We start from the raw sequence: 11275 nt of genomic DNA on the forward strand, positions 1-11275 counted from the left end.
AAAAAAAAAAAAAGGAACTTGGGGAAAAAATGAAACTGAGGTGTTGAAACCAGACTGGAGAAAAATACGCTCTTGGAAAGGGATGGCGGGATCTGGATTCGCATACCCGCTTAAGTAATTATATATTTTTTTTAATAGATATATATATTATTCATACATGCACATATATATTTGCTCAGAGGAACAGACATCTTTGGAGACCTTCGAAGGAGGGCTGCTTCTGGCTGCAGAATTCACACACGCTTTCACGGCCCCACGAGTCTAGCAAAGACCTTTTTATGCCCAAGAAGCTCTAGCGGGATTTCAATTTTTTATCGTCTTTAATTATTGTTGCTTTTTTTTTTTGGGGGGGGGGGGGGGGGGGGGGACGACAGTGTCGAGGGATCCACACGGGTTTGGGTCCTATTCCTCGAATAATTACTCCTGATTGCTTTTACCTGTTAGCCAAATTCACGGAGGTAACGAGCAGGTTTTAACGCTCCGAGGCTCGCCATGAGGTTAAAGCCTGGTAGCTAACGGCTCAGTTAAGCCGGGGCGTTCGGCCCACTCGCGGGCTCCAGGCCCCGGGGGTCTGCGATCAGTTCGCACACAGTCCTGCGAAATAGCCCATTTTTAAGGTTTATTCTTCAGTTTTTTGGGGGAGTGTCCTTCATTGCGATTCCTCCCACCCTCTCAGGGAAGAAGATAACACCCCACCAACACAACGGATTTGGGGATGGATGACATTTCCATGACCTTAGTGGTGGCCGTGCGTGGGTGAGGGCCACGCCGTGGGAGAGGGCCGTGAGCACGCGTGGGGCCTCCCAGCAGCCCTCCGCGGGCGCGGTGCCCTTCTCCCTCCCCCGGTACTTACATGTCCGAAAGGGTCGAGGTGGTTGTTGGTGAGTTTGAGCTTCTGGAATGAAACCAGCTGCCTCATCCAGTGCGCGCCGGTGGCCGGGGAGTCGGGGTGCACGTACAGCCGCCCGGGCATGGCCGGCTCTGCCTTCCCTGTCACCGACCTGCGTGGGAACAGAAGCACTGAGCCCCGGGCGGGGGGGGCCTCCCGTGGGCTCCTGTACCCCTTCCATCCCCTCCAGTCGGGTCCCTCCCGTTGGTTCCTGCTCTCCCATCCACCCCATCCCCCCCCCCAGCGGGGTCCCTCCCGTGGGTTCCTGCTCCCACATCCACACACCTCCGTGGGGTCCCTCCCACTCAGGGATCCCCGTAGGCGGAGGCAACGCGGTGCCGGACGGTCACGCCGTGCTTGGGGAGAAAAGGCATTTACAAACCCCGCTCGGGGAATTAACTGAGCTCTCTGGCACCTTTCCCGTCGGAGACGGCTCTTGCTGTTTCCCCGTTTAACCCCATCCTTCCCCCCCTCCCTAATTACCGGCAGCCGAGCCAGGAGCAAAGGACCAGCACACCGATCCTTAAAGATTTTCCTGCCCGGAGATATTCCTTTCCTTAATATAATTAAACCATCGGCTCCACAAGAATCAATAATCTCATCATCAAGCAGAATTAGAGCTATCTTTAGCTAATTGCGAAAGACTTTTCTCCTTTTCTTGATGCGTTTCTCCCCCAAGGACAATGGGAGCCCCCCGAGAGGCTCAGGTGAAGCCCCTGCAGCCCAGCAGGGCGGGGAAAGGCGGCCGAACCGCTGATTCAAGGGGATCCCCCAACCTGCGCTGCCCGGGTTTGGCCAGCCCCGAAATCCCGACCCAGAGCTCCCCTCCCTCCCCTTTCCCCCACGCGTGCATACCATTTATTATCTGCAAATTTGTATCTGTGGTCATCCGCTGGTACAATATCCATCAACAGGATGTATTTAGTTTTTGGATTGAGTCCAGTGACCTTCACTTTGTAACTGGGGAACATACGCCTATAAAAAATATATATACACATAAATATAAAAGCGGAGAAAGGAAAGTTTTCCAAGGTGGTTTTGTGTGTGTTTGGGGGGGAGGGCGTGGGGGCTGTCGTTTAAGAGAAGGACAACGCCACGCTTTCGGGTGGACCTTCCCGAAAGGCTGTGGCAGAGGTGGGGTGCACCCTTCGCCTAGGGTGCGGGAGAGGTTTGGGTGCCGCAGGGTACCGCTCCGGGTCCCAGCTGAGGTGAAACAGCCGACTTATCGAGGTAGAATCGTAATTACGAGGCTGGCGGGGTTTTTATTCACCTACTCGTATGCCTGTTCCTCTATTCGTATTTTTGTTATTATTTTGTTTCGTCAAGACTTTGACTCTCCCTTCTTCGAACAAATCTGGTCGGGAGGACTTTTGGAAGCAAGTTACTTCCCTCTTTACATAAACCGCTGGAACAGGAGGGGAGTTTGCCAAAAAAAAAAAAAAAGTAAATATATATTTATAGAAATATATATATTTAAAATACATATATTTCAACCATCCCGATGTGCATCAATGGTTCTATGTGCAGATATGAAAAAAAATCCCTACGCACACTCAGGTGTGACACCAAGTCTGTGTGAAGCCATACGGGGTACAGAGACATCAGCAAATACACCTGACAAATACTTGGAAACTCTCAGATACACACTGAGGACAGGGGCTTTTCGAAATATTTTCCATTACTGCAAGGCAGGGACTTAAAACACTGATGTTATTTTAGTTTGAGCTTTCCAAATATTTAAAAATAAGCAGATGAAAATGTATCCCTGGACTTAAAATACGCATAAACAAAAACTCCACACCTCTAAAAATACGGCACGCCGAGGTTGGGCTCTTATCTCCGCGATAGGGCACCGGGCGGGGTTTTAATTCAGTCGTAAAAAGCTGGGATGGGGGTGTGAAAAAAAAAAAAAACCGCTACCAACGAAGGAAGCGGGGGTTTAACTTTAACTTTTTAAGGGAGAAGAAACCAAATTCCACCTGAAGAATGATCTGTAACTCCATCGAAAACACCTGACCAGCAAGAACACGGACTTTTCCAACATGGGGAATTATATAAATAAGGAAACGTATCCCGTATCTCCCCTAAAGCCCCTGCACTGTAAATGTCTATTTTATTGCTCTCTAGATGAGATTTCTGTCCACCGCGATATTTGTTTGAAATTTCTGCAAGGTGGTTTATGTCTCCCTCCGTGCGCTGCTTCTTTTTTTTTCCTTCCCCCTGTGAACTCGGGTTTTCGGGAGGTCCCTCTGCTTCCCCAGCCCGTGTCCCGGCATGGGGCTGCGGGGGTCGGCAGGACCCCCACCCCCAGCAGCTTCCCTCCCTCCGGACACTTTAGCCCCCCCACTTTGTACCACGTCGTCCCGGACACAAAACCCTTTTTAAATCCGATTTTTCCAGCAGCAAAGAGGTTCAAGGGGAAAGCGAGCCGCGATCTATCCGCTGCAAACTTCATACAACCAGCTCGATTTTTTTTTTTTTTCTCCCTCTTCAGGCAAATTTTGGAAGACCACAACAAATGCCAGACGACAGAGCAAAATGAAAGTTTGACTCCGCGTTGTTTGTTGTGCCCTCGCAATCTAAAGCTACCGCTATTTCTACGCGCGGAGGGGTTTTCCCCCCTCCTTCCTCCGAGAATTTTAATTCAAAATCACAACGAAAAGAGCCTCTCTCGGGCCGCCCCCAGTTTGCTGACGGGACTGGAAAGGCTATTTTACTGGTTCTCGCTGGCTTAGGCACTCTTCAATTTAATCCTCCAACGTATTAATATTAAGGATAATGTTAAATCGCCTCAAACGCGCTCAAATATACCCGCGTACACATATAAACATCTACGGGTCGGGTTTACTAAGCCGGTCATGGAATCGATTACGCCCAGTCCCAATAAAGTTGGATTTGCAAGGCTGTATATTTTTCTACACACCCACGCAAACACACCCATATAGAAGCGTGTGTCTGGACGCTGTTAGACCCGCGTGCTATTTATTTGCGGACACATCCATCTATGCAGCTAAACAGCTTTGCTATCAGCGTATAACCAGTAGCCTAAGACCGCATATACTTTTAAATGGGGTGGTGTGGGTGTTCTGGATATATTCGCTTCAGTGTGAGCAAAATAAATGAACTGCTGTAAACTGCGGAAGGCATTGCAAAATTGCAAAAGGGCCTAGCTGCTCCTTTAATTTAAAGTAATGATAATGGTAATGGTAAATAACAATAATACCAACAACGAAATCGCCCAGCGAGCTGCTCTAAACAAGGTTAGGTTTTGGCCAAGCGGCTGCAACTCGCGTTCGCCTGGAGAGTTTCCAAAGGCCTTGAAATTGGGATTAACGATCCAACTGTTCTGGTTAAGAAAGAAGCCAGAAGAAACAATTTCTTCCGAATTCATCCTCGCAGGGAGGGCTCTCCGCACGCCCGGCCCCGCCGAGCCATCGCCGGGCAGGGCTCTGCGGGCGCTCCCGGGGCCCTGGCACACAGACACGCGTGGCGGGGGGGGACTCGCACACAAGAGGCATGACCGTACCAATGTCAGGGAGAGCGGGGCCGCGGCCACGCACCCCCACCCACGCGTGTCCCACCCCCCTCCCCGTAGGCAGTCGGCCGCCCACCCCCCACCCCCCCACAAACACGCATAAAAGAGGCAGATCCAGCCACGCAGGCGGACGGGGGTCGTGTGCCCCCCCCACTCTTACCTCCCGGCCTTTGTTATGATCATCTCCGTCCCCACTTCGTGAAATTTCAGCCACAGCTCCCGTTCGTGCAAAAACACTTTGATCCCCTCCATGCCCTGCGAGGGAGGAAGGCACACGCCGTCAGCCCCGAGAGGTGCGCGGCAGCCGGGGAGGGGGCGGCGGGGACCCCACGGCCCCGGCGGGGAGCTGGGACGGAAAGGGCCGGGCGATGGGGGCCGGAGCTCGGGCCATTCCCGGGAAAATCCAGCCGCTTGTATATTTGCAAAACCGGGGAAAATGGGATTTCAGGCTGGAGCCCGGGGATGCTGGTCAAGGGGGGGCCCGGGGCAGGATCCTGCCGGTTTCGGGGCTCCCGGGAAGGCGTGGGAAGAGCAGGGGGCTCCCGGAGCCGGCTCCAGCCCGCACCCTCCCAGCGCTTCGGCCCAGCTCCTCTCCAGAGCCAGCCGGAGGAGATTTACACCGTCCGATGAGCCATTTACACCCGCCGGCTCCGCTTCTGCGGGCTGGAGCGGCGTGGGGTGTCACCCCTGCTCCCCTCGCCCGCTCCTTTTGTCCCCCCTGGCCCACACCCCACAAGGCCTGCTGGCAGCGGGGCCCTGCCAGCCCCACGCCCGGCCCCGCAGAGGCCGTGGCGGGGAGAATACACCCCCCCACCGTGGGGAGGGGGAGCACGGTGGAGTCCCCCAAGTCAAGCCCATATTCCCCCCACTGAAAATGGAGCCGAAGCACCCCCGCCAAACGCATCGGGGGCGGGTGGGAGATGTGGGGGTGTATTTTCTAAATGCTCACGGTGGCCCCGAGCCCCAGGACCGGCGGGACAAGCCCGGTACCGGTACCCACGCCGGCCCCGCCGTGCCTCCAGCCCGCACCCCCGTGGGTGGCAGCCGCAGCAGGCGGAGGTTCCCCCCGTGGGTTTACCTGCCAGGGGACAAGCGGGGCTCTCCGGAGGGGCTCCGCAGCCGCTGAAGGCGAAGCGATCTCGGTGGAAAAGCCCCTCTGCCCGCCTTCCCCCCGCTCCCTCCTGGGCTGCCCCGAGCCGGCGGGGGCCGAGCGCCGTGGGACGGCTCCCGGCACCGCCCGGCCCGGCTGGGCAAGGCCCCGGCGGCGGGGAAGGAGAAGCCGAGGGGTGGCCTGGCCCGCTGCCGCCGCGGCCTGCTCTCCTCAGCAGCGCGGAGGTCCGCCGGGAGCTGCGGCCGGCGCGTCCCGCATGGGAGCCCACGCGTGCCCCGGCAACACGCGGCACCCGGGGTTTTTTTGGGGGGGGGGGGGGGTGAGGGCTGATGGAGGGTATGAAGGGCACTCCAGGGCGCGCCTGGCCCCACGCGTGACACCCCCACCTGCCCTCAGGGCCCGTTGCGTGGGTGCAAGCAGAGCTGCGTATGCATGAGTGGGGCTGTATCTGCGTGGGCACACATGCGCCCGCGTGTCCAAGGGGTACGTATATATATTTATACCTTACACAAATACGCGCGGGCATCGCAAATATATCCACACGCGCGTAGCTGTCCGTGCGCGTGTGCATTTGCACACTCACGGGTGGACGTCTGGGTGCGCGCCGGCCGCCGCGTCAGCGGGTGCCTCTCTGCGGTGTTTTGGGTGCTTTTCTATGCGTGCCCCTCCATGCACCCCAATATTCACGCGTGTGCTTCCCCACAGGTTTAGCGCTTGAACACGACCCCAGATAACACTGAAGCAGGGTGAGGCCCACGGTCAGGTGAGATTTTTCACTCCTGTGGGGCCTAAAGTGACTTATCACCACCCAGAGCAGCAGCAGGCACCCAGCTGGGCTGGTATTTTGGGGGGAAAACGCAGAAAAAGGGAGGAAAAGAGGGAGGGGGAGAGAAAGTAGAGCATGGGTCCTTACCTGCTGGGTGAAGGCTGCTTGGGGCGAGGTGGGGGACTTGCTGGTGGCCCCCAGCTGGAGTGTCCTGCTTGGCTTCAGCCTGGAGCTCTTTGGCCTCCGAGTCTGCCGGTGTGGTTGGGAGCCCAAAGCCTTCCTCGCTATCCGCCATGTTACGAGCTTCCTTCGCTGAATCCCCCACTGCAGGCACACATCGGGGAGAGAGCAGAGATAAGAGACGCATAAGTCAATGCTGACGTTTAATAAAATATATATAAATATATATATATACACATATGTAATGGGGAGCGAGCCGGGGCGCTAGGCAGGGCTGTCCGACAAACCCGCACTGCCCACAACTCACTTCCAGCTGTCCGGGGAGGGAACAAGGCCCTTTAACTTTGGGAGAGGGAGAAATAAAGACTTTTATTTATTATCGCAGCCCGCAAGGGATGATAGGATTTGGGGGGGGAGGGGGGGGAGGGAGGGAGGAGAGGGGGAGGCGGTATTATTAAATGCATCTTTCGGAAAAGGTAAACAGCGTATTTTAGGTCTGTCTGGTAGGAGACGGGGAGCAAAGCACCGGGGGACAGTGGACCGGCCAACTTATCACACAAGTGACTCTGGAGGTCAGGGGTCCGGGGGAGGCAGAGCCTCCCCCCCAGCCTTGAACACCTCCAGTTCCCCCGGGCTCGCTGTGGCCGAGGGGGCTGAAAGCCCCCCGCTTTTCTCCCAGGGAACTGGGAGCTTTCACCCCACTCCAGTTCCAACCAGGCCAACGCCAGCGACACACGAGGGCCCCTGTATAACCCCATTTTCAAAGAAAATTCAACTTCTTGCACCCCTACTGAAAAAAAAATTAAAAAGAAAAGAAAAAGGCTTTTTCTCCCCCCTAGCCCGGACCGTTGCGAGTAAAGCAAAGGATGGACAAGATAATTAAAATATAAAAGTGCAAATAAATCAGTCAGTCGAGACACTGTGCAAGGTAACACACACTCAGGCTGGTGAACCGGGGGTTGGAATTGGGGCTGAAGTGAGCTGAGCCGTAACATTTAGAGTCAAACTGCACCAGCAGAGAAAACGAGCTTAAAAAATACACAGTTTACATCTGATGCGAGTAACCACAGTAAGTTTTAAAAGCAGTATTTTAACGTAGCTTTAACGGCTGTATCAGGAATGGTAAAAGTTTCAAAGCAGCACCAAAAAAAAAAAAAAGATAAAAGCAATTGAATTATCTGTTAGTTTTTTGTTCTCATGGAATTTAGAGTTTTAGTAGCTTTAAAAAAATATCTTTTGCATGTTTCAAAGAAGAGGATTCATTTTTGAAAGGCCAACCATATGGAGGCAATATTGGTTTTAAGTACATGAGAGTGTTTTGAAATGAGTTCTTCTCCCCGCAACAATATTTAAAAGCCGTTTAAACAACAACAAAAAAAAAAGAGGGGGAAAAAAAGGCGATTCTCCTTTAAATGCGGAGGAAAATTGGGAAGGGGGGGGGAGAGAAAATTATCTTCCCTGCTAGTGGTGGGGAATATATACATATACGTCTATATAATTTAAAAGGACAAAAAGCAAAGGGACTCCAGGTCCACACCTCTGGAGCAAAAGATCGTGCAGAGAAAGGGCCCGTGCCCCCCTCCGCCCCTCCCCAAAGGCTCTTTTCCCACCGCGCACCAGCCAGGCGCCTGGCACCAAGGGGCTGAGGGGCAAAGCAAAACCGCTACGAGCGCGGAAAGTGCGCCGAGGGGAGCGGGAGCGGGGCTGCGGGGGGGCTGCGGGAGCCGCTGACCCGGGCCCGGGCACAGCCCGCGGGGGCAGAGCCGCAGCTCCAGGGACCATTTAAGGCTTTTTTTCTTCCCCTCCTCCTCTTTTTCTTTTTTTTTTTTCCCCTGGACATTTTTTTTTCCTTGCTGCAGCTTGGAAAGTGCCGGTTATTCATTTTTTAATCGATTTCCCTCCAGCTTGGAGCTGTTATTCCCCCTGAGCTGGCAAAGTTAAGAGGGAGGGCGAGGAGGGGGGAAAAAAAAATAAAGCGTGTTTATTAAAACAAAGAGGGACCCAGCTATGGCAGCCCGCTCCAGCGAGCCTCCCCGATGTCCTCCGCTTCGAGCCATAATTAAGCAGATATACAAATAATAATAATAAAGGGGGGGGGAATGAAGGCAAAAAATAACTCAACAATTAAGAGCAATTGGCGATCCGTGGCTTCTAATTTTTTTTCCCCTTTAAAGAGCTTCTGAGAAGAAATGGAGCTTGACAGAACCAGGCCGCGGTGGCCGTATGAAAAATGCATCTTGCCTTGCTAAAGTAGCACCAAGTGGGTTTGCAGGAGGGGAGGGAAAAAAGGGGGGGTGGGAGAAAATAAAAACCCCCTACCCCCTGCTTTTGTCCACTTCGCCCCGGCCCCCCCAGCCCCACACACCGCCGCGGGAGCTCTGGGGAGAGCAGCCCCCCCCTTTCCCCTGCACCCCACGTCTCCCGAGGCCTCGCAGCTCCTCGGCAAAGACGATTTGTGTCTAACAATGCCCCCAGACAGCCACTTTCTCTCTCCTCGGCAGCACACCCGGACACACAGACTACAGACACCGACGGACATACATGGCAACGGAAGAGCTGTTACCTTGCTTGTTGAATTCCATGCAATCAATGCATCTCCATACATATAATATATGTCTATATTTTCCCCCTTTGCAATGGAAATTACAATGGGATCAGGCTTCTCGTGTGCATATTTCCTTTTATTTATTTATTTGCGGATCAGCATGTGAAAACCCAGCCTGGAAGAAAAAAATCTATCCAATGCAAGCCTGCTTGCCTGCTTCTCTCTCTCTCTCTCTCTCTGCCCTGCTCTCTCCAAACACTTCCAGGTTGTCAGACGCACTAGAAAGGATCCTGAGACCAAGATAAAGCCCCCACCCCCACCCCTTTCTCAGCCTGATCTGGAAGGTACAGTTTTCCCCACCCCACTCTTCCTACTTCCCACTTTAAAATAAATAAAAAAATAATGATAGTAATACAAAAAAGAGGGAGAGGACGAAAGAGAGGAAAAAGAAAACAGCACCCCCTTAAAAAAAAATTTAAAAAAGATTAAAAAAAAAAAAGTGGCGGGCGGGCGGGCGGGCTGGCAATCGCCGCTCCTCCGGGCAGGTTCGCGGCGCTGCCGCCGTGGCTGCGCGGAGCCGGGCGCGGAGCGGAGCGCGGAGGTGACGTGGGCTCGTCCAGCTCCGTTCGCCAAGTGCCGGGACCCACTGCCCAACCAGCTGGGATCCTGCTCCGGAGAGACTCACTCTCATACAGCCCTCCCCCCCCCCGCCCCCTCCCCCCCAAAAAAACCCTCCTTTTCCAGCCTATTTTTCTGGCCGGCAAACAAGAACAAGGCACAAAGACAATCATCAAACTCCCCAGCAACCCTCCCCCTCTCCCCTACCTCCTTTCCTGCTCCCTCCCTCCCTCTTCCATCCATCTCTCCCAACCAAAGAGAAAATTCAGCGCCTGGGAATATCCCCACACCCCCTCCCCTCCCTCACCCCTTTAAATAAATCGTTGGGTCCGGTAACCTCGCACCACCCCCGCCCCCCCCCCCCCCCCCCCGCCCTCAAAGGCAGTCTAGAGGTGTGGATTTAAACCCAGCTCTATATTTGCTGGTGCTCACAGAGGCCTTTTATTGGGGGGGTGAGGGGGGATCCCCCCCAGATGGACTCGCCTAACGGGTATAACGTTGGGGGGCGGAAGGGAGTGGGACTGAAAGCCAAGGGAAGGTGAACCCCAGGGTGTGTGCATGGGGTTGTGGCCCTTGTCCCCGCTTCTGGAAGCATCCAGGATCTTTCCCCGACCCTTCCTCATCCTCTTCCTCACCCTTGGCAGCGCTACCCGGCCGGCGGCTCGGCTGCCCCACGGCCCCGGGCCGCAGCCCCCCGGAGCTCTTTTGCTGTGCTCAAATAATCAAACCGTCAGCGAGAGCGGGGATGTGGCTTTATCTGCATCTTCCTTCGCTCCCTCTCGCTCCCTTTTTTTTTTTTTTTTAATGTATTATTTGGAGGGTAAAGTTGAATAGGTCAGCGCAGGGTAAACAGCCTCCCTGTCGCATTCTGCAGGCTGAAGAGAACCAGATTGGCGAGGCGGATTTTTGATAAGGAATAAATGGCATGGTTTAGATCTGCTCTGCCCACCCTTCTCCTCCTCCTCCTGCCCCCACCCCTCTTCTCGTCGGTCTCCCATCGCGTGTCCGTGTCGTCCCCCCCCCCCCACAAATCGTTCGCTTTTTTCTGCCTTTCGGTCATTTCTCTTGCATTTCGCGGAAGTTTTCAGCAAATCCACCCGTGCCCCCAGCTCCCCCAGGGCGCGATAACACCGGAGCCCTCTGAAAGGTTGAGGATGAGGAAGGGAAAAGCCTGGGGGTGAGCGGCGGATCGGGGAGGGGGGTGCGGCGTGTGGGTGTAGTTTGGCGTCTCCCAGCCCCTCTCCATGTGCACGCCAGTTCGACCAGCCGCTTGAGAAGAAACAGCCAACGGTTGCAAATAAGAATAATAAAATAACTGCACTTGTAGCCGCAGAGAATAAGCCAGAGAACGCTACTTAAACAAACAGAAGAAAGCTCGTCCCATATTTCATTATTTTTTAGAGGGGAAAAGAGCCGTGGAGCCCTTCCAAACCCAGACAAACGAGGGAAACGGGCGGTTCTTCCCCGGCGGGCGGCGGGAGTAGCCCCGGCGGCCCCAGCCTTGCGGCGAGCGGGCAGCGGGCGGCTCCTGCGAAGCCCTTCCCAACGCGCAGGAGCTGCTCCGGAAAGTGCAAATCGGGGAGGAAACCCCTCAAGAATAAAGCAGGGGCTCACCGTGCTGCTGATGCTGG

General features: G+C 54.6%; 1 protein-coding gene across 1 annotated transcript in view; it reads right to left on the reverse strand.

The window, feature by feature from the left end:
- TBX5 (T-box transcription factor 5) overlaps positions 1 to 9863 on the reverse strand; it is a 42638-nt gene extending 32775 nt beyond the window's left edge. The window contains 6 exon segments of the mRNA XM_075110322.1: positions 854 to 1001; positions 1745 to 1864; positions 4585 to 4679; positions 6449 to 6505; positions 6507 to 6625; positions 9045 to 9863. Coding sequence (XP_074966423.1) covers positions 854 to 1001; positions 1745 to 1864; positions 4585 to 4679; positions 6449 to 6505; positions 6507 to 6625; positions 9045 to 9063 — 558 coding nt within the window. The 5' untranslated portion in view covers positions 9064 to 9863.
- Positions 9864 to 11275: the final 1412 nt, after the last annotated feature.

This window comes from Phalacrocorax aristotelis, chromosome 15, assembly GCF_949628215.1.
Source record: "Phalacrocorax aristotelis chromosome 15, bGulAri2.1, whole genome shotgun sequence".
Classification (NCBI taxonomy): domain Eukaryota; kingdom Metazoa; phylum Chordata; class Aves; order Suliformes; family Phalacrocoracidae; genus Phalacrocorax; species Phalacrocorax aristotelis.